This window comes from Coloeus monedula (assembly GCF_965178545.1).
Source record: "Coloeus monedula genome assembly, chromosome: 4".
Taxonomy (NCBI): Eukaryota; Metazoa; Chordata; class Aves; order Passeriformes; family Corvidae; genus Coloeus; species Coloeus monedula.
Window position 1 is genome coordinate 40945230 of NC_138784.1, and position 21099 is coordinate 40966328.

At 41.0% G+C, this 21099-nt stretch overlaps 1 protein-coding gene across 4 annotated transcripts in view; it reads left to right on the top strand.

Moving 5' to 3' along the window:
* PTPRB (protein tyrosine phosphatase receptor type B) overlaps positions 1 to 21099 on the top strand; it is a 63447-nt gene that overhangs the window by 10851 nt on the left and 31497 nt on the right. For 3 of the 4 annotated variants that reach the window (XM_082280746.1, XM_082280744.1, XM_082280745.1), the window contains exons 4-9: positions 4699 to 4975; positions 11878 to 12156; positions 12483 to 12740; positions 14004 to 14267; positions 16723 to 16992; positions 18797 to 19057. In XM_082280746.1, the coding sequence (XP_082136872.1) occupies positions 4699 to 4975; positions 11878 to 12156; positions 12483 to 12740; positions 14004 to 14267; positions 16723 to 16992; positions 18797 to 19057 (1609 nt within the window). Of the gene's footprint in view, positions 1 to 4238; positions 4531 to 4698; positions 4976 to 11877; positions 12157 to 12482; positions 12741 to 14003; positions 14268 to 16722; positions 16993 to 18796; positions 19058 to 21099 lie in introns of those variants that run through there. The other variant, XM_082280747.1, reaches the window with a different exon arrangement.

A 21099-nucleotide genomic window follows, 5' to 3' on the forward strand; every position in this document is an offset into this window, starting at 1 on the left:
AAGGAATCCTGGCCTTGGCCATGGTCAGCTTATCTACTGGCTGATAGGCAGAGTGGAGACATACAGACACTTGGTCTTTGCTCTGTCCAACCACAAACCACCCTGGCAGAGCAGGGTAATGGGGCTGCCAGTCCCAGCCATAGAAGGAGAAAATGGCAGGCATTCAGTACCTCCAAATCAACTTCCAGTCTTCCTTTACTGCAAGACCCAGTTCAGTAATCTGAGAGCAAATCTGGAATCACCATTGGCAGAGTGTGTATGGGCAGTTAGAGCTAAAGCATGCGGGATATTACCACATAGTGGTTTAGAACTGAAAATCCCTAAATTCCCTGTGGCTTATCTTCCAGGAGACCACACTACACTCAGTGTATTGGGACAGGCAGACATGTTTCAGTTACTACCGTTACTATGTATGTTGGAGTAGATAAGACTAAGAAATGTGTTTTATGTTTGGGAAGGCTGTGGACAGAGTGTCAGGGTCCATAAACTTGATGGTTATATACTGCTGTTCTAATGCTGATGAGGGCAAGGGACTGAGCCAAGGATGGATGCACTGCACCCCTTTCCATAACTGATGCAGTTCCTTTCAAATATGATCTTTCTGGCTTTGTGCAGGCAGGCTGAGCTTATTTCCTCATGCCCTCCGTTCATTTGCATACCTCCTGCACAGAATACTGGTTCCTCCCAAATGGAAATGTCCTATAAAATCAGGTATTACCCAAACTGCACTCCTACTGCATAATCCTTCTGCACTCCTGCTATGTAATCCTGCCAGAGCTAGAGAAATGGCACCATTTGAACAGAAGCCACTGCCTCTGGTGTTTCTACACCACTTCACCTCCTGAATTACATCATTTGCACCGAGCAAGCTGCTTACGTCAAAACTTTCAAACCAGAATTCTGTGGATAAGCCATCTAAGCATAGCTATGGGAAAAAAAATCAGTAATAGCTTTGTCTTGTAGCCTCCAACTGGCTCTGGACATTTGAATCTAGATATACCAATTTAGACACAAAAACTTAAAATCTTTGGCCTCCATCTCTGTTTCCCAGTCTTTAACGTGGAGTTAAAACATTTTTTGTCAAACTTCGGGGATGTTTTAAAGGATTAACTAGATTTAATATGATACTTTGAAAACACATAGACTAAGTGCTGAGTATTGTTGTGAGGAAGACAATACCTCTTATGAACTGCATTTGCCCAGGCTGGGGCCTCTTGTTTGCAGAAGTAAAGCCATGTTGTTATTTGGCTGTGCACATACCCATTTTGGGGGGACAATAGTGACATTTCAATTGAACAAAATGTTTGGTTTAGAGCTGCCTTGGATTTCAAGTGAAACTGCAGCTTGCACTTTGAATCCATGACAAAAGCTATGCAAAGCCCATTTCCTCTTGATTAGAGAGACAGAGAGGTTGGTGTTAAAAAAAAAAAAATCAGGAAACCTTGGGAAAGTGTCTGAAAGGGGCTTTGGAGCCTGCTATTAGAGACACGTCCGGCAACTCCCAAAACTCACTTCCAGTTCTTTTTTCAGTTTAGTTTCTTGGCTTGCCACACAGATCAGTAAGTGTTAAAGGCTGTGTGACTTCTGATTTACTAAAAGCCCATTTATTCACTACCAGTCTGGAAATAATTACTTGCATTATATTGGCTATTCTATATAAATATATTGCCACCAGTGAATGATGGACCCCTTCAGTTTTATTCCAGTGCTGGCATAGGCATCTGTGTCAGACCTTACCTGTGTAGCAGCTTTTGCTGAATAACATACAGAAGGAAGTCTCAAAACCTGTAATAAACCAGTACCTTCCTACTAATACAAAAAAGTAAAGATTTTATGATAGCAGGAATAAGAGTAATAAAGTAGGAACTTCTAAATTATGAGCACTTCTGAGAAGCAGTAACATCATTTTCCTCCACACATTATCTTATGCTATCTGGAAGAGACAAACAGGCATTTATTTCCAAAAGTCTTTAAGTTTCACTTGTGGTAGGTTACACTTTTTTTCCCCAATTTGATGTTTGCAGTGTTGATTATGTTGGGGTTTTTTTCCTTTTACTTTTTACATCTGCTTAAATAACTTCCATCTGAATATCCAAATTATATCTTCCCTGCAAGTTCTGGTCATGGATGTTTTCAAAAATCCTTGTCCTAACGTGAGCTCCACTTTTCAAGAAAAAGCAGGTTACCCTGAACGTTTTAATTTTCAGAGAGGGTTTTGAAGTAATCCAAACATCCCAATAAGCCTTCAGATTTGCACTTCTCCAGTGCTAGAAAAGTATTGGTGTGGTTTATGCCGTTAAGTCCAAAAAGCATGATCACCTAAAGAAGAAATCACACTGTAAAACACTCACCTTAAATGCTTACAAGACATCTATGTCATTTTAGTCCCAGTTTAGGTCTAAGAAGCACACCTTGTGTTTCCCATCAATGGTATGATTATTCCTGTGCTAGCTCTTTGGGGCTTGGTTCCTCCTTCTGTCTGAAGTACGTAAAACATCTCTTCCAAGGGAGATCTTCTGTGATGGGCTTGAGAATGGCATAATAACCAACACAGATTTATATTGTCACTTAAGGCAATGATCATGAAGTTATTAATTATCCTCAGCTTTGCAAAGTACAGCACAACACTTTCAGTGCCATGTCCCTAGGACCAGGCATGGAGCTCCAATGGGACAGATGAAGTTTTCTGTAGGTGCAGGTAACACCCTTGAGTGCTCAGACTTTTGATTTCAGAACAGAAGAAGGAGAGCTAGTTTTTCACATATTTGTATCTTGTTTTACAGGCTGGTGCCCAGAAAAGTTCTAGAGCAGCAGCCCCCCTAAAAGGCAGACTAATGTTTGTAAACCCAGAGCCTTTTTCTCACTCAAAGAGGACAAAAGTGATACAGAGATGGTGTTGAATTTGCTTGAGGTACTGCTTTTAGAAGTTAAAATCCTCCATGCATAATGCAACGCAGAAGTATGCAGAAAAATGCCATTCCCAATGAAGAAAGTAAATGTCCATTTCCTTCTCTTTTATGCACCCCCAAATTCACTCCATGGCTGCTATTGTGTATTTGAATATCTGAAGGTGCAAAATGCTTCTGCCCACACTTCTTTTCTGTCACCCCACGTACACACTTACATGCGAGTTTTCAGAGGCTGATAGTTAAACAAGAAGGAAACGGGCATGCATAACAGAAATGGAAAACTCTCATTTTGGCTGTACCGATCTCAGAGTTGCACACAGCTTTATTGGTGCAGTCTGGAAACGGGGAGACTTTCTTGCTTTCCATGGTGTGTGTAATTTTAGCTTGGGAGTTGTTCAGGGGATGTGGGAAGGAATTGTTTCGAGGACATGAGTTGAAACAGAAAACGGAGATGGCTTGGCCACTCACAGACAGACTCTGCTGCTGCAGGCAGGAGCTCAGTGTTGGGCTCTGCTGGGCTCTCCTGGACACAAGGCCTCTGGTTGCAGTGCCACATGACCAGGGAGAGAATGGAGGCCTTGGTGGTCTATGGTTAACCCTTAAAAACATCAGAGTTTGGGATGCGGGAGCTGGAGTGGTGGGTTTGTCATAGCTGAGGCCAAGAGGAGGTGGGATGGCTGTGAAGGGTTGCAGGTGTGAGGAGAGCAGGTATGCAAGGTAAGGTGGCCATGGAGTAAAGCAAGTGAAAGGCGAGGTGGCCAAGAGGATTGGCAGGCAGGAGGAGAAGGAGCCACACGAGGCAAGGCAGCCGTGAGGTGAGGCAGGCAAGAGGGAAGGTGGGAATAAGGCAAGACCAGCATGAGACAAGGCAGCTGGGAGGTGGGGCAGAGGCAAGAAGACTGTGAGTCGATGCAACCATGAGACAAGGCAAGGCAGCGCCAAGTGAGGTGAGACAATAGTGCCGCGCCCCAACAGCGGCACCGCTGAGGGGCCCCGTGCGCCGGGAGGAACGCTTGGGAAGACAAGACCCAGGGGAAAACCGACATGAGGAGGAAACGGCAAGGAAGGAAGGGAGGTGGGGTGGGAGAGGAGCAGGGAGGAACGTGGGACCCTTAAGGAGAGAGGGGCGGCACCCCGGGGCCGGTTGCCTGCCCGGTGGGCGGCAGGTCCCGAATCGCCGGGCTTCGCCCCCCGCAGCGAGACGCGAGGAAATCGCCTCTTGATTGCGGAAGTCGGCGGGAAGGGCTTCGGGAGAGTCAGCCCGGGTCAGAATGGCAGCGTGGGAAGCGGCGGCCGCCTCCCCCGCCTCCTCCGCTCCTCCTCAGCCGCGGGCGGGCAGCCCCCCCACCTCACGCCGGTGTCAGGGAGGTGGCTCGGCGGCCGGGGCAGCCCCGAGCGCATGCAGCAGGCGGGCGGCCCGGCACAGGGCTCGGAGCCCGGCGGGGAGCGGGGGCCCCCGGGGCCCGCCGCCGTCACTTCGCTTCTTCGGATTCCCCTACCCCAACCCCGCCGTCCCTTCCCCTTTTCTCCTCCCCGCGACGGTTTTTGGGGTTAAAAACTGTCGGCGATGCTGAGCTATGGAGCGGGATTCGCCCTGTGGACGGCGCTGGCCCTGACCAAGGTGAGCGGCCGGGAGGAGGCGGGCGGTGCAGGGTCGCCCCTCGCAGGTCGCAGGCGAGCCTGGGGGACACGGGCAGGTTCGCTCCGCACCGGCACAGCGCGGGAATGGGGCCGGGGGCTGATCCCGGGACACCGGCGGGTCTCTCAGAGCTCTCCCCGCTCTCCGCAGGCCGCGCCGGGGCAGGCGGCGGGATGCAGCGCCAACCTGACGGAGCGGAGCGTCGCCGGGCAGAGCGTTCGGCTGCGCTGGGGCGCAGCGGGCCGCGCCTGCAACTTCAGCCTGAGCGGGCGCTCCGAGGACGGGGAGGCGGCCGGCTGCCAGCCTTCCCCCCAGGGGAACGGCACCTACGGCTGCACCCTGCGGGGCCTGGAGGCCGGCACCTGGTACCACCTGCGCATCGAGCCGCTCGCCGGCGGGGAGCCTCTCAACATCTCCGTGCAGACAGGTAAGGGCGCGGGCACGGCAGGTGCGCGGGGAGGGATGCCGGGCTTTTCCTTTCTCTCCCTTTGCTTCGGCCGGCTCCAAGAGGAGGAGGGCGATACCTTTACAGTGGACAGTGTTTGCTAAACTAGCAGCCCTGCACTTGAGTTCTCTTTAGCCCGCTGCCAGAAGTAACTACTACCGTCAGTTAACCCAGCAGACTCGAAAGAAGAAGGTGCTTTGAGGACATTAGGTCAGAAAAATGTTTTATGTAGTAGTAGCCCATAATATCTTTTGTGCTCATACAAGCATGTTGTCATAGTTCCTCAACTGACAGTTTATTTACTGCGTTTAAAATACAGTCTATTTCATAACAGGTAAATCTTCTTCAAGGGTAACTTACTGTTTCAGCCCATTTCAGCCCATTTATTCTGTCTAACCAGAGTCTAAAAGTCAGAAAGTAAAGCTGAAACTTCCTTCTTATATGTTTTCCTTGGATATCACTAGTGAAGTGTTATGATACACAGTTGTGTGCAGAGCACTTACAGTGAGTGTCACATCCATGACTGGCTCTACAAATGGTCCAGCAGCCTCACAGAGGACTGCCAAGGAAAGCCCCCTTTCTGCATTCATGCTTGTGTGGGCATGTGAACAATTCAGCTGTGAAGCAATGGATGACATCGAAGAACAGACAACAGCTGCAGTGACACAACTGGCCTCTTTCTACCTGTATTTGTGCTTTTTTGAAGATGATAAAATAGAATATTATTCAGCCTCTTAAAGGTAGTAGTTCAAGACCCAAACCAGAGATGTCTTAATAAGGTCCATCATTAAATGCCTTTCTGATTTGCTCCTAAGGTGTTAGTTTTGGAGAGGTACTTAATGTTAGTATTGAAGATTACAGCAGCCAAATACTTCACAATTACCTGTTCAGAGTTGTCACTTTCGGTCAGAACCTTTTTCCTGCGTTAACCATACAAATGCACTAAATACTCTCTATTATTTGCTGTGGTAGCTCAAGTTAAAAAAATCCATTGACAAGTCTGCTGGTGTGATAGCTATACATGAAGCACAAGTCATGTCAGTTGGTAAAAATGAGTAATAGTTTCTATGCAGACAGTGATTTAAATTTGTCGTGCATCATGCTGATTGTTTTTAATATTGATATTGATGACTTGTAGTGTGAAAATTGAAAGAATAGATCGACCATTATCAGAGAGACAGGTATAAATCACCATCATTTCTGTATAGTAAAGTTCTAATATTGAACACTTGCATAGAAGTAGAGAAGATACCACTTTAGAGCACATTTTGATTAATGCATAACCATTAACGCAGAAGCTTGTACATGCCATTTATGACTTTTTTATCACTAAATAGATTTTTCAAGACTGTAAGATGAAAGTGATTGGAAGCAGCTGATCATTAGAGTCATGTTATGTAGCTGACATCAAAGTGAAAAGTCTGATTAAAGTTTAAGTTGAAATACTGAAAATTGGTATACCACAGTTGAACTGAGATTTACATTTGGATTTTGGATAGCAGAGATCAGTCAAAAACATGAAATAAGAATAGAGGAACCATGAATGTTTCCTGCAGGGAGCTACTCAGATTGCTCTGTGGTTCCTTGCTTTCCTTGAGCTGAGTTGCTTAATGGTGTTCAAAACACACAATTAGCTCCAAAATTTGTCATTTTTGTTTCTAAAGAATGTACAGGATTTATTATGCTTGTGAGCAACACATGTTGTATTGTCCATACTAAGCTTTTCAATGCAGGATGAGGGAGGATTATTCCTCTTATGTTTCCACCAGGGGCAGCATTTTAAACCAGTTTCATGGAAGCTCTCTTTCACCTGTTCCTTTGTAATTTGATGACAGTAGTTTTAGTTTACTCTCTACTGAGCTGGAGTGTCCATAGGCATCTGTTGCTGGAAATTGTCCTGTGAATATGGAGGTATAAGCAGTCTTTTCAGCCATATAGTAAACAAAATTTCCACCTATTTCAATGGTAGTGGAACTGAGCTATTGTGGGCCATCTGAAACCACAGTGTCTGACCTTAGTACTCAGTGAGGTTCCCTTCCTGAGCTCTTGCTCTAAGGAAGATGGACTAAGCTGTCTGTTGAAAGTACTCAGCTTTCTACACTGGCTATTGAAGGAAGTTAGATTAGACTAGAAATCTGAAGTGTAGTTGGTTGAAGTGAACAGAATCCTATCTCATGTGTTTCATTTTTACAAAATGAGGTTTGAACATCTGTATCATCTTGATACAAAATATACACGCGAGAAAGTGCAAGAACATTGCAGGTTTGTTTATATACCTAGTTCAGAAACTAGCTTTTTGCTCATATTCAATCCTGTTAAAAATTTCACATGCCAGTTCTGAGTTAAGTTTTCATCAGGTTTCTTACACAAAGTACTTGAGTAGCTAAGCACATAAAATCCAAAATATTTAGTTAAATGTTGAGTGTAATCTTTTCTGACTAGAGACTCATGGTGACAGCAATGAATAATGCATGCCATAGTTGCAGTGGTAATGCAAAAGCTTGGAGAGGACCAAACTGGCCTTTTGAGTATATAATGTCACATTAAAATCATAATCTATGTTGTGTGCAAGTTTGATATTCTGATAGAATAATTGTGCCGCCTGCAAAGATTCCATAAACTCTCAAGTAACACCAGATTCACCCTTGTGAATCTTTGCGTAGAGAAGCAGCTTCTATTTCACTTGTGGTTACACAGATCTGAAGTCTAATAATGTGTGAAATAGTGGTACAATAATCCACACTAGTCCTCTAAAGTGACTCTCTTTACTCAAGAAGTTTTGATCTGTGGGTTGTCAATTTAAAACAGCAGGTATTTAATCCTGTAGAGCAGATCTAAAATAGGTCATCCAAAGTGATGGAAAATACAGTCACATATGCACTTTATAAGCCATGTATATATAGACATGCAAACACACACAGTGGGGACATTTGTGCTATTTTGGTAGAATAGGAAAGAAAGAAAAAACTGATAACTCCCTTTATCAGCTCTAAATTTTCCACTGCAAAATTGAGATTACAGATGTTAGAAGGCACAAGTCTGCATATTTGCTTCATAATAATATTTACAATTTGTTGGGGTTTTTATAGTATATATATGTACATGAAACAGCACGCAAAACCATACAACTAGTCTGCATGCTGCTGATGTTTTAAAGCTGGGATACACACCTTCCAGTCCTTTCATGTTATATTTTTTGTTGTTCTCAATAAAACTATTTCTATGATTGAGAACTGATGTGTGGCAGAAGATGGTAGGGTTTTGTCTTTCCTAATTTCAGGTAAAATATATTTTAAGTTCTCAAATCTCCACATGTCTGTGTACCAGTATAACTGTATTTTAGTGAATGACTAGGTCTAGTTAAAAACAGTAGTATTAAAATTACAGTTAAATTTATAAATTTCAATTCTGAATTGAAATTCAGAATTGAAATACTGGTCTAGAGAGCCATGAAAAACAATTTGGCAATTCCCCCACTTTCAACTTTGTCTTCTAAAATAGACTTATAAATGCCACTTTCAAAATTGTTTTCTACAAAAATATTGCAGTGTTATATTATGTTACTGCTTAATCCAAGCCTCCTGTACAGAGATAACTAACAGGTAAATAAATTTTTTGTTAGAAAATCCATTAAATATTCGAATGAAAAGAAGATAGAATTTTATCTTTGAAGACACAGACTGTTAGAGTGCTTTTTCACTGTGATATGTAACTCTCTAAATGCCAGAAGCATGCCTTGGCCGTATGTTCAATCCTGTAAATTTCGAATTATTTGGGACAAATTTGATTTATTAGCCATCTGTAGGAGCAACATGTGACATGGCTCTAACTATAGGCTGTATAATCTTATCATCTGTAATCATGTAAGGATTATGATCATCATTTCAAAGGCAGAGTCCAAGAAGAAAATAAATAACCATGTTTTAAAGATTTTCTAAGTTGCTTATCATCCCAAAGAAATGGGTATTAGTACTTAATAAAGACAACAAAATCAACCCTCTTTACTTAATCTTCAGAAAAGTCCTTATAAGTAGGTTACTGTTTTATGAAGAGGGAAAACAAGAAAAACAATGGATAATATTGTAGGAAGATGACTGAGACTGGCAGGAATTCCCCGTTACTAAGTCCTAGGCTCAAATCTCCCAGTTTTTTTTTTTTCTCCTGCATAAGGCAGGTGTGTTTCTGTGCTTACAGGCTGTCACTGGAGTTTGACATAGCCATATCTATAAATTGGATCTGCAGCAGCTGTGCACCCAAACCATATCCTCTTCCCAAAAAGTGAAAATGGAGTTGCAATATAATTCAAAGACCATTAAGTCTTCTGCAAGATGCCTTTGTAGACCAGGGGATATTAATTCATATAGTGTCAAATGGTATAAAAATATCTTAATGAAAATATTTTATTTCTGTGATCTATCAGTGTTGTATCGTTGCCAACAGAGACTTGTATAACAATGTAAATGGTTTTTTAAGTGTTTGTTTCCATCCAGGGCTCTTTCAGCCCAGGCACTTCCCAGTCTCATTGTTCCTTTGTTCTAGCGGATGTACAAAGCACTGAGTGTTTTGTTTTCTGGACCAGATAGATTAGATAAAGTCTGAATTTCTGAACTTCACCTTCTAGGCACGCAACTTTCTTCTTTGCTCGTGCACTTTAGAAGACAGATTACCCAGGACGTAAAAATGCTTCTAAAAATGCAGATATCTTCTTTTGTCAAATTTGGCAAATAGTACAGATGACAATGGTGATTACTTTTACAGGACTAAAGAACAGTCAACGTTATCCTAACTTAGTCAGAAAGAGGGTTAAACTTCTTGACAGTTATCATGACTGTTCTCTCAATGTCAGTCAAATTAAAACTTTTTCATCTGGCTGTGCATCTGACCATATATAGTGCTGGAATTTATTTCTGACTTCCAAAGTCTGACCTTTCAGATTAGAACAATCGCCTTCAAGGAACAAGATTATACCCCCACTATTCCCTTTTGCCAACATAATAGTCTTTAGCGACTTAGTATATATTATAGGTGGAGCTGGTAGTGCAGCCTATTGTTAAGATTTCCTGACACTTTTCATTAAAACCTCCTGTTTCAATTGCTGTAACTGGGTGAAGTTTTAACTATTTGGCCTGTAGTTTGATGTGCTTGGTCTTTGAGTTGATTTTTAATTCTTTTTTTCTTTTTCAGATTTTAGCAGACTTAGTTTGGCCTTTAAGAAAGCGGTCAAGAAAAGATAGCTAATTTTATTGATTGATTTTATTAATCAATTTGTTTGAATTTCATCTTTTTCTAACTAACTAACATCTCTGTGGTCCAAAGCAAGAATTTGAATTTAAGCAGAGACATGTGTTCAAAGGGACACAGTATTTTTCAGAGTCCCAGAAAGGTTGAGGTTGGAAGGGACCTCTGCAGGTCATATGGTCCAAGTGCCCTGCTCAAGCAGGACCACCTGGATCTGGTTGCCCAGGACCATGCCCAGTTAGTTTTTGAATGTTTCCAAGGAAGGAGCTGCCTCCTTGAATTCCTAATATACTTGATTGACAAAGTATACCACCAAAACCTGGACTACTCTGTTCTCAGCAGAGCTCTGTAGGAAGTGATTAAACCTTCTACACCACCCAGACATTGAAGAAAAAGCAGCTTAAAGGCTCCTAGGCCCTCCTACTTATGTATTTATAGGGGAGGGGTAGGTTCAACTTCACCCTTTCAGTCTTTACATTGCAGTTTTTAGTTGTGTGATCTGACACTTTTTCATCTCCTTTGTTCAGGGAACCAAGCAGCAATGACTGCATTGGAAAAACAGTCTTTTTCTTTGGTGTTTGAGGTGCTGTTCATAGGGAGACCACAGTTCTCAGCCTGGATGCACCTTACACTTCTGGTCTGATGCTAGGAAAGAGTAGCACAGAGTGTACTCGTGTGGTAGGCGAATTTATTCCTAAATTACTGGGAAGCTTTAATGTCCCAACTTGTGAAGGCTTGATTTCGCTGCTTTGGGTTGTTTCACGATACCTTCTCAATAAGAATTTGCTTAACCTTATTGGAAGACATAAATGTCAATACCTTAGTACATCAACATGTAATACATTTGTGTGGTTTGCATGAAATCTTGTGAGTGATGAAATACACCTGGAGAAAAAAAGCAACCAGATTCTTTAGGTTTAGTCAGTTTGCCTTCCCTTTAGACTGGATCATATTTCACAGGTGATTTTACTGGAGATCCTCTTAATAAACAACATAATGAATGTTGAGAGTTTCAGAGAAGTAATTCCAATATTAGTTCCTGAAGGTTTATCCAATGTACTGTTCGGGGGTTTTTAAATTTATATGAACAGTACTGCAACAGAGCAGGAGCATATTCTATCAGAATCTGTTTCAAGTCATTGAAGCTAATACTAAAAACAAAATATTGCTTCCCTTAAAATTGTATAAATGCTCATGCCCATTAGTAATAAAGTGTTTAGGATGAGTGCTAGGAAGTGAAAGCTGTTGCTGCCATCTATAAAGCTACATTACACTGAGTAAAATTTGCTGGGTTTCCATGTTTGCTGTTTCTTATTACAGTTGTTACAGCTTTACTCTCAGCAGATTTCCAGGATTGCAATATACATCCACAGTGGAAGTGTTTTGCTATGTGCATGTCTGTGTGAGTGAGCATGTACAAATATATTAAAGTAATACTTCTGAATTCTGCACGACTCTCTTGTAGACTGGCTTCAGTGTACAGTGTCTTTAAATAGAAAGAAAAAGTTTTTTGAAAGTATTGGCTGCATGATGATGGTAAAGGGAGAGTTTCAGAAGAATTTTTGTGCTGCTGCGTAAAATTTCAGGCAATCCCAAATCAAGAAATGGTTTATCTTCTCTGTTTTGTTTTTTTTTCCTAACTGCAGATCCCTTGCCACCATCTCGTTTGGAAATTAATAAGGAGAAAACTACACTCACAAGCTTGCAGGTTCAATGGGATCCTTCATCAGGAAAGGTGGACATGTATAACCTAGTATTATTTGATCATAATAATAAAAAGATACAAGAAGTCTCTGTACAAGGAAGGATTTCAAAACCAGAAAATACATTTTCCAGTCTCATTCCTGGGAATAAATACAACATTGTCCTCAGTGCAGTTGCTGGAAATAAGACTACCCCTGAACTTCACATAAGTGGATCTACTGGTAGGACTTCTTTTCCTGTAGTTACAGTATTCTTCAGATGTGCATTTTGAAACTAGCAAATAGATATAATTCTTCTACCTGGCAATATATGTACATATATTTATGTAAGTATCTATTGATTATAAGTAGAAATTAAATATGAATCTCTGACTGACACAAAAACTTGTTTGCTAAGAATGGAGTCTCATTGTTATTGTGTATTTGGCATTGGGTTTTCAGTAACCGTAAAGAAACCCAACATATTCCAAGAGTAAATCTATTCAAAATTGCTGAAATCATGGAGATAACCATTAGGCCTTAAGCATGTGTTCTTTTTATATCAACAGTTCCATCTCCTGTGAAAAATATTCAGGTCAGCATCAAGACAGACACTATCCACGTTTCGTGGTCTCCTGGCTCTGGGCATGTGGATCGTTACAGGCTGCTGTTACTGGATAATCATGTACCAGTTCATGAGATTCACCAGGAAGGTTCTCTGACCACCTACACTTTTTCAGGACTTACAGCAGGCCACCTGTATAACCTCTCTATCATAAGTCAGGCTTCAGGATTGGAGAGCAGCAGTTTTCAAACAGTCAGGACAGGTATGATTTCAGAATTCATCACAACAGAACAAGAACCTAAGGCCATAACCTAATAGCATTATAGGACATATTTCAGAATAATAAGTGATTCATAGTCCAAGTTAGAGACACCATAAACTTATTTAATTCCATAAGTTACCACTGCAACAAAGTTATGGGCTAAAAGGAAAGTGGAAAAAGTCAGAAAGGGAAGTGGGAAAAAAATGTAAAGCAGGTTAAGAACTTTAAAATTAAATGTTGGTGGTTAGGGTTATTTGGAGTTTTTGTTTGCCTAGTTGGTTGCTTTGATATGGGTTTTTGTGGATTGTTGGGATTTTTTCCTTTTCACAAAAAAATATTGATTGACAGAACTGGAGTTTTAGAAATTACATTTTTTTCAGGAACATTTTTCAGGATGGATTTCTGTGGTCACACAGATAAAGATAAGATAACAGCCTGCCAGAGTCCAATGGTTAAAACACTTACATAGGCAGAAGAGGGTCATGCCTTCACTCTCTTTAATTTCTGGGAAGAGTAAGATGCAATTTCTTCTACAGAAATCTTACCATGTAAACAGTTTAATATTAAGTGAAAATATTTTCATGTCTAGGATGCACAGATGACTGCTATTGACACCTGGGCTGTTCTGGGCATTTTAGTAATTTAATTTTATTTCTTCAGAAATTTCTATTTCTTTCTGTTGTGGGGTGCAGAGATTTTAAATCTCACAGGTATTCTTAGAGTGTAAAAGCGTTCCATATGGCTTGCAGCATGGTCCTCCATTTCAGTACCTCCTGTGCCTCAGGCCTGTGAAATTAAGATGCTGGAGCTGGCTATGCTTTTCTTTTGGTGGAGTATTTGAGTAAAGGAATCTTACTCAAATCCCTTCTACATTGGTGTAAATCAGGCATAACTGCAGTAATGCTGTAATGCTTAACCAAAATGTAGCAGGCATCTCTTGTCCTTAGGAGCACGTGCATGATCTGGTTTATGGTCAAAATGATGGATGTGTGTGCAGACATGGCTAAAAGATTTTCTGTTCCATGAAAAAAGAGTGGGCATCATAAGACATGTCATTCTCAGAAGTGCAATGTCTTACACAGGGCAGGATTCAGTTTCACTGTGACCAGACTTTGCCCTTTCACTGTTCAGGCAAAATCATTCATACTCCATCTCATATAACTATTCAAAATCAAAAGTTTACTGTGGGAGTTTGGGAGGCAGCAGGTCTTACATGTTTTGTGGTAGATATACTTTATTCTCTTTCTTATTTTCTTTTTTTAGCCCCAGCTGAAGTCTTAGATTTGATGGTGACTAATGATGGCAGCTTAGATGCTTTAAAAGTTAAGTGGAGAAGACCTTTGGGAAACCTCAATTTCTATAATATCACTTTGTCTCATCTTGGATCAGTTAAAGAAGTCAAAACTGTGCAGCCACCAGTCACGGAGGCTCAGTTTGACAAGCTAACTCCAGGACGTCTTTATCAGGTTACTGCCCGCACAATCAGTGGTGAACTGTTCACTGATCGGACGGCAACTGGCAGGACATGTAAGTCTTCTGCTTCAGTAAGAACATTGTAACTAATGCTATTTTTGCCTACGCTGGCCTTGTAGCAAATCACTGTAAGAGACAAAATGATTTGGATTCCAGGCAAAATAAGATTAAGAGCGCAGTACTGTTTCAGGAGTACCCCTGCTGACTCTCTGGCAAAAGTTAATCTGTCAGCCAAAAGCAGCTCCAACGTATCTTGGGAGCAGGCAACAGAAGTGCATTTTGGTTGGACTGTATAGTTGAGTGAGTCTGTTACAGAACTGTTACATACTACTGCACTTTTATTCAGGTTAACCTTGTTATCTTGAATTCAGCTCAAAATACTAGATAAAATGAGTTACGTTATGGGTAAGTGTGCATGTAGTCAAATTATTAGCAGTTTTTAAAGTAATTTTGCAAGGTCTAGTCTTATTCCTCCTTCCAGACACAAATCTACAAACGGGAAAAGATTAGGTCTCAACTTTCTTTACTATTGACAGCGTGGATTAACAAAGGCATGTGGCAGCCTTGATAGAGCTGAGTTAGGAGGTTTTTGTCTTCTCTCAGATGTAATAATTTTCTTTCAGGTAACTCTTGTATGAGTTCTGAACCTGAAAAATCCTGCATAATTCTCCCATAGCATTACTGGCCCTAGAGGTGTGTCATCTTCTCCATACCAGCCTAGCCCGACCAGAAGTTAGATGGTAAAAGATGTCTAACTTGGTGAAGAATGCATACATAAATTTTTAGTAGACTCAAAGCCAAAAGGTAGAAAATGTGGGTGTAAGAGAGCAGATTATTTATTTTAGAAAATATTTATTGTCCACAACTAAACATCTCATGTGAAAGGCATATCCTTGACACACCCAGCTGATACCCCATTCTCAGTGCAGGCTGGAAGAGCCCTGTAAAAGTCTTTCATGTCCAGTAAGTACAAAGCTGGACCAGTTTATATGCATGTCTCTTTTTGTTTGTTTAGCCTATCACTGAAGTCCTTTAAAATTACCATTTCAGTCTAAAGGGAAAACTTCAGGCCCTCATTCAATACCACTGATCCCCAGCTTTGTGACATAGATCCAGTGCTTTCAAAGTTAGGGATTAGAAGTCTTATTTCCAAGGATGCTGATCATATGCAATTCCTTCCTTTACCATAGACATCAAGAGCTTTGAAAATGGTCACTTCAGCAGAAGCTCTGTGGCGTAGATACATTTGTAAATCCAGACTGTCAGGTCCACAGATGCTGAAGGGATTAGACCTTTAGGGTCCCTCTGTAACTCACAGAGAGAGACAGGTGCTCAAGGACATAATACACATTGCTGTGTATTGAGAAGGTGCTTACAGCAGCAGAACCTGCCAAGGAATGTTGTGGTAAGAAATATGGACATCTCAGAGACTGAAACTTTATGCCATACAGGTGTAATGATGTCCAGCCAGCCTGACAAGGCTGAACTTTATCTGTTATGATGTAAATTCAGTTATGCTTCCTAACAATACACTGTGTGCTTATATCCACTCACTCAGAAATTGAAACACATTTCCCATATTCACTGGCATATGGGAGTTGTAGGTTTGATATCCTGCTATGCCCATGGGAAGTGAAACTGGTGAGTATTTTGTGATGCTAGTAGAGAGGTTTTAATTCTGTGCTAGATACTGAACAATTAAATATTAACTAAGCTAGATAAAACATGAGAACATGATTCTAGCCTTGTAGTTTACAGTTAATACTTGCAAGTAGTCTCAGGGCTCCAATGCTCATCTCTGAGTACCTTAAAACTAAGCTACAGGTATCCTGTCCTAAGGGTCTGCATTTGTCTTCTAGTCTCTGCTTGGTCTGGCTAATATTTAATTATTCCATGAAAATCAGAAAAGCTTCAGTGGTCCAATGTGACCTGCAGGAGTGTAGGGTGAGAAGGTTAAGCATGTAAATTCAGGACCCTTGGAGTACAGGACAGGATGGAGTGGATGCTGTAATGGACCTCTGTCTTAACCTCAGTGCCTTATACAGCTGGGAGGAATTAGGGCATACAAGGTGGAAGAAGCAGTCTTTGTGGGAGAAGTCATTAGACTTTGCTTTTCTGCTGCTGATACCAGTATTTGGCTGATAGAGATTGAAGTTTACAGCCTTAGCAGTGAAAAATGGCTTGGCAGTTTCTAAGTGAACTTGAGTGCAGGAAACAACAGGGAACCTGACTGAAAACTGCAAAATGCATCCAAGAAGCGTACAGGAGATTTTGCCAGCCCTAAGAGGGGTTCCCCATTTCTGATGTCAGAAACCAGCAGGGGAAAAGTGAGTGGTTTGTGTGGGGAAGAGTAAAACTTGTCTTTAAAATGAAAGCCAACCTTTGCAACAAGGTAACTCACATTGCTCTAGCAGGTCCAAGCACTTGTACAATAGTTATGCTGTGAGACAGGTTTTGCCAGTACAGTTATGTCTCATCAGAATTGCTTTTTCGCTCTCTGTTTCTCCAGTTCCACAGAAAGTTTTGGAGCTGCAGGCAGGTGCTAGCGGCTGGCCACGGTCTCTGCGAGTGACCTGGGTGCCCCCCGCAGGAGACTGGGAGAGGTACCACCTGCTCCTGTGGAACCGCTCAGCCCTGGTGCTCAACACCACCCTCGAGAAGGACACCACCGAGTACCTCATCCATGATGTGGGCCTCATCCCAGGGAGGGAGTACGGCGTGGAAGTCATTGTGGAGAGTGGCAATTTGCAGAGCAAGACAAGTTGCATGGGGAGAACAGGTCAGCATGCTCATCCAAGCACTGTAAGAGTGCAAAGTGTTCAGCTGGGCTCTGTGACCAATGAAAGAGTACTTGGGAATCCACAAATTGATTTCACTATTAATACGATAAAAAGGAGCTCCCTTGTAAACCACAGAAATATTTTTAGCAGTTCTGTGAAAATTTTCGGGATTACTTTTGTAGTAAATGTAAAGTTTGGGGAACTGTATCATGATTCTGTCACGTCTGAGGTGTTACATTATGTGTTCATTTCACTGCTATATTTTGTAGCTGATTGTAGGGCACCCTATAAAGGTCTTAAAGAAAGCAATGTAGGCCTTCCTGTATTGTTCATCAGTGTGTTTCCTTGCCAGTCTGTGTAAAGAATATTAACTGTGTTAACCAAAGCTGGCTAAAGTGTATGTTAGTATGGCTGTTCTGTAACATCCCAGTTCTTGTTCTTGCATTCCGTAAAGAAAATGGGTTTGTCTGTTCAAGTCTGTGTTTCCAAATGAAATCCATATATACTGCATGGATGTGAGTGGAATTCTTTTGCAGTGTGTTAGTCAAAGCAACATCTGATTTGCTTCAAATTTATAAAATAATTCCTATATAGTTGTTAGAATTTCTGCTCAGTGAATACAGAATAAGTACAATTCAGAGGAAAGGAAGACTTGGAGTAGGAGTAACAGGCAATGCTCAAGTCTAACCCTTATCTCAGTGAAGAATGTGAGGTAGGACAGGGCCATCCTACTTTATCCTCACCCTTCCTGGGGCCTGCCTTTTCTACTATACCCTTACCTGTCATTCCCTGAGGACTTAATTTTGTTTTATTTTGCACAACAGCAAGACCAGCAGAAGCTACAAAACTGAAGCTTTCTCTGACTTCTAGCAAACTTGATCAGAGCAGGATACATTCTCATCTTCCTTACTTTGACATATGTTGCAAGTAATTTAAGTTTATGATGTTACTTTTAATTGATTCCACTAAGTGATTAATAGTTGGACCCAATGATTTTAGCGATCTTTTCCAATCTAAGTGATTCTATGTTTAGAACAAGGTCCATCAAATAATATCCGGCAGTGGCTGTATTATGACTGTGTTTGACCCACAGTGAGGTGCATAATGTGTCTGTTATGAAGCATAGGTATTAGGCCCTGTTGTGACTCAGTTTTCTCTTAGATTAACCCACAGTTTTGGAAACTGAGTTGTATTTCAATGTGACAGGGACAAAATCAGATCAGGACTACATTAGGCGATAGATGAGATGCCTGCAGTGTATGCAGGCGCACACACACGAACACACAGAAATTCACTGATTGAATTATTTCTTTTATGCCACTGTAAGTTTCAAGTGTCTCCCAACTTGACTGAGGTATAAACCAGTGCAAAATCAATGTCACTCTGACCCTATAATTTGCAACCTAGTTTGTTAGAACTAAATAGGTGTAGATCTGACTTCTGGTACAAATGTCTTACATCCCTGTTCAGCACCCAGAGTTCAAAAAGGAAGTTTGCTGCCTTCCCTGCATTTCCATTTGCACTAAAATATATATCCTGATGTAAGTTTAAACCTAAGCATTACAGCCGTAGTGCATTGCTGAAGTCTGCTGCTGACAGTCCTTCACTGGAAGAGGCGCACAAATACCAGATTTATAAGAATCACTTCCTAGAGAAAGGTAGAGAATCTCCTCTTGATTGCAGATACTCTATTACTGTCACATTTCTGTCTTACAGAACAGATTTCTTACAGCAGCTTGAGATAGGGCATGTGTGCTCACTACACAGTCCTGTTCTTGTTGTGATATTTGTGTACTTTTCCAGCTCCAGAGCCTGTTCTCCAGCTCCGTGTGAAGCACGCTAATGAATCTTCACTTAGCGTCATGTGGATGACCCCTGTTGCAGAATGGGACAGCTATGTCGTTTCCCTGGGAGACAGTGATCTTACTATTGTAAAAAAAGGACTTGCAAAAGAAGCTAAGGAGTTCACTTTCACTGACTTGGTACCTGGAAGGAAATATACAGCTACCATCACTACCATTAGTGGGACTTTAAGCAACTGGACTTCAGTGGAAGGAAGAACAGGTATCATCTTGTCAAACTGTTTTAATCTTTACTTCTCTTAACCACTAACAATTTTTTTTGCTTTGTAGTGAACTGAGTTAACTCAATGTCTAAATGTCAAAAGTCTTGATCTAATGTTTGTTTCTTCAGTAAAAAAGTTACATTTCTGAGTCTCTCATTTCTGACTGTCAGTTATCTTGCTGTATTTATTTAAGATTTTTGGGAAATAGATGTGTAATTCCTGGCAAAACAGCTTTCTGAAATATTATATCACTTCTAATCAATCTACATTAGCACAAGATTCCATACAAGAAGAACAATTTTCACTGTGTATTTTCAGGAGAGTCACTTCCTTGATACAAAGCATTCATCATCCGAGAAAAAGAGAAACATCATCACACTGGAAAATGTTACTGTAGGGGGAACATTCCAAGGCTGACAGACATAAAACATATGTTACCTTGAAGATGTATTTTGAATCTTTTCGCTCTTCTGATTCCAGAATATGTATTTGTTACTGAGGATGATGACTGCGTCACAAGGAAGGTCCCATTCTCACCCCCTGCAGGGTGATAATTTTGTGCACATGTGCAAGTTTTAAACCATATGGGTTACTTTACTCTGCTTAAGCATTGGCTTAAGCATTCTCCAGTGCAGGCAAAGTTTTAAAATGTAGCTCTGGCCTTGCACAGCACAGGGAGAAACAAGCTGCTTGTGTCTGAATCTAAGCATGCCTAGGGTTGATGGTGGTCCTTACTTAAATTTTATAACTCCTTCCAAGGCCTGAGAAGTTTAGCTTACGTTTTCATTTCTCTGCTATGTTATTAGATAGCCGGAATTTCACTTCCATCTGACTTATGCCCCTTTAGGGGACGTATTCGGGCATAAAGGTCCCACTTCACTACTATGAGTCAATGCTTGAAAACACATCAGGCACTGATAGTGTGTCAACATTACATGCAAAGTGCGTTATAAAGAATAAACATCAATTAACTTGAACATAGGTTTTAATGAGCATTCCAAACTTCTGAATCTTCATTGCAGCAGAACAGCTTACTAGGCTTGAAGAATATTGCTGTAAATATGACAGAAATAGGTCTTACTTGCATCCCAGATTGGTCAGCTTCCAGTGAAACCTGCAGTATCACTAAAAGAGCATTTAGCGCAGAAATGTGGCACTTCAGTGTCTTGTTGGAGCTAACTGTGTTATGAGAGCATTATGAAACAGGAAGGATTTTTGATTTACATTTTCTTCAGCCATGTGCCTAATTTTCTAGCTTTTGTCAATGATTACTAAACCAGTACTATGTGTGCAAAAAAGGTTGATATAAAACAAGAGCAGAAGAGTGCAATCACATTAGTGATTAGTTAGAGTCTTCTTTATTTCGTTTGTGCTTGGTCATGTAGACAAAAATCCCTAGAAGTAATTGTATTTCCTTGCTATAACCAAATATTGTCAAATTAAATAAAGAAAGAGGATCTGGAGTAAAATTTGTGCTACGTATTCCATTCCTTTGTTATTTCTTTAATCCTTTTTGGTCTGGCTAAGTTCATGAGCTTATGCTTCGATAAATGTTATGTTTGTTTAACAATTCATCTTTTGATGCTATAAAAGTTGGTATCCTGCAGATCTTCTGACGTAAGTTAAACCATAACCATCCATCTCAGTTATCCCCAAAATTAAAGGGTCTGACACAGTATAGATGACTGTGCCTGAGGTATTCTTCAAACAAGTTTGCCATTTATTAGAAATGAAAGATTGGGAATGGGAGAGGAAAGGGAAAATGAAAGACACAGACTATATTTGAAGTAGTCACCAAAAATCCCGGAGTGATTTCCTAAACTGATGGCTTTTATTTAATGGTATTTATAAAATGCCATCTCTTCCAGTTCCCTGATCTTGAATCATTTTCATCTGACTGAGAAAAGCTGTGCTAAAGGCTGAAAGACCTTTCTGTGTCTTAGTTAGTTTCCCATAGACCACATCCCAACAGACAGGAAGCAGTCCACAGTTAAAGTATTTTTAGTCCTGTTGAGTCTGGCTGCAAATTGGAATGTTCTTT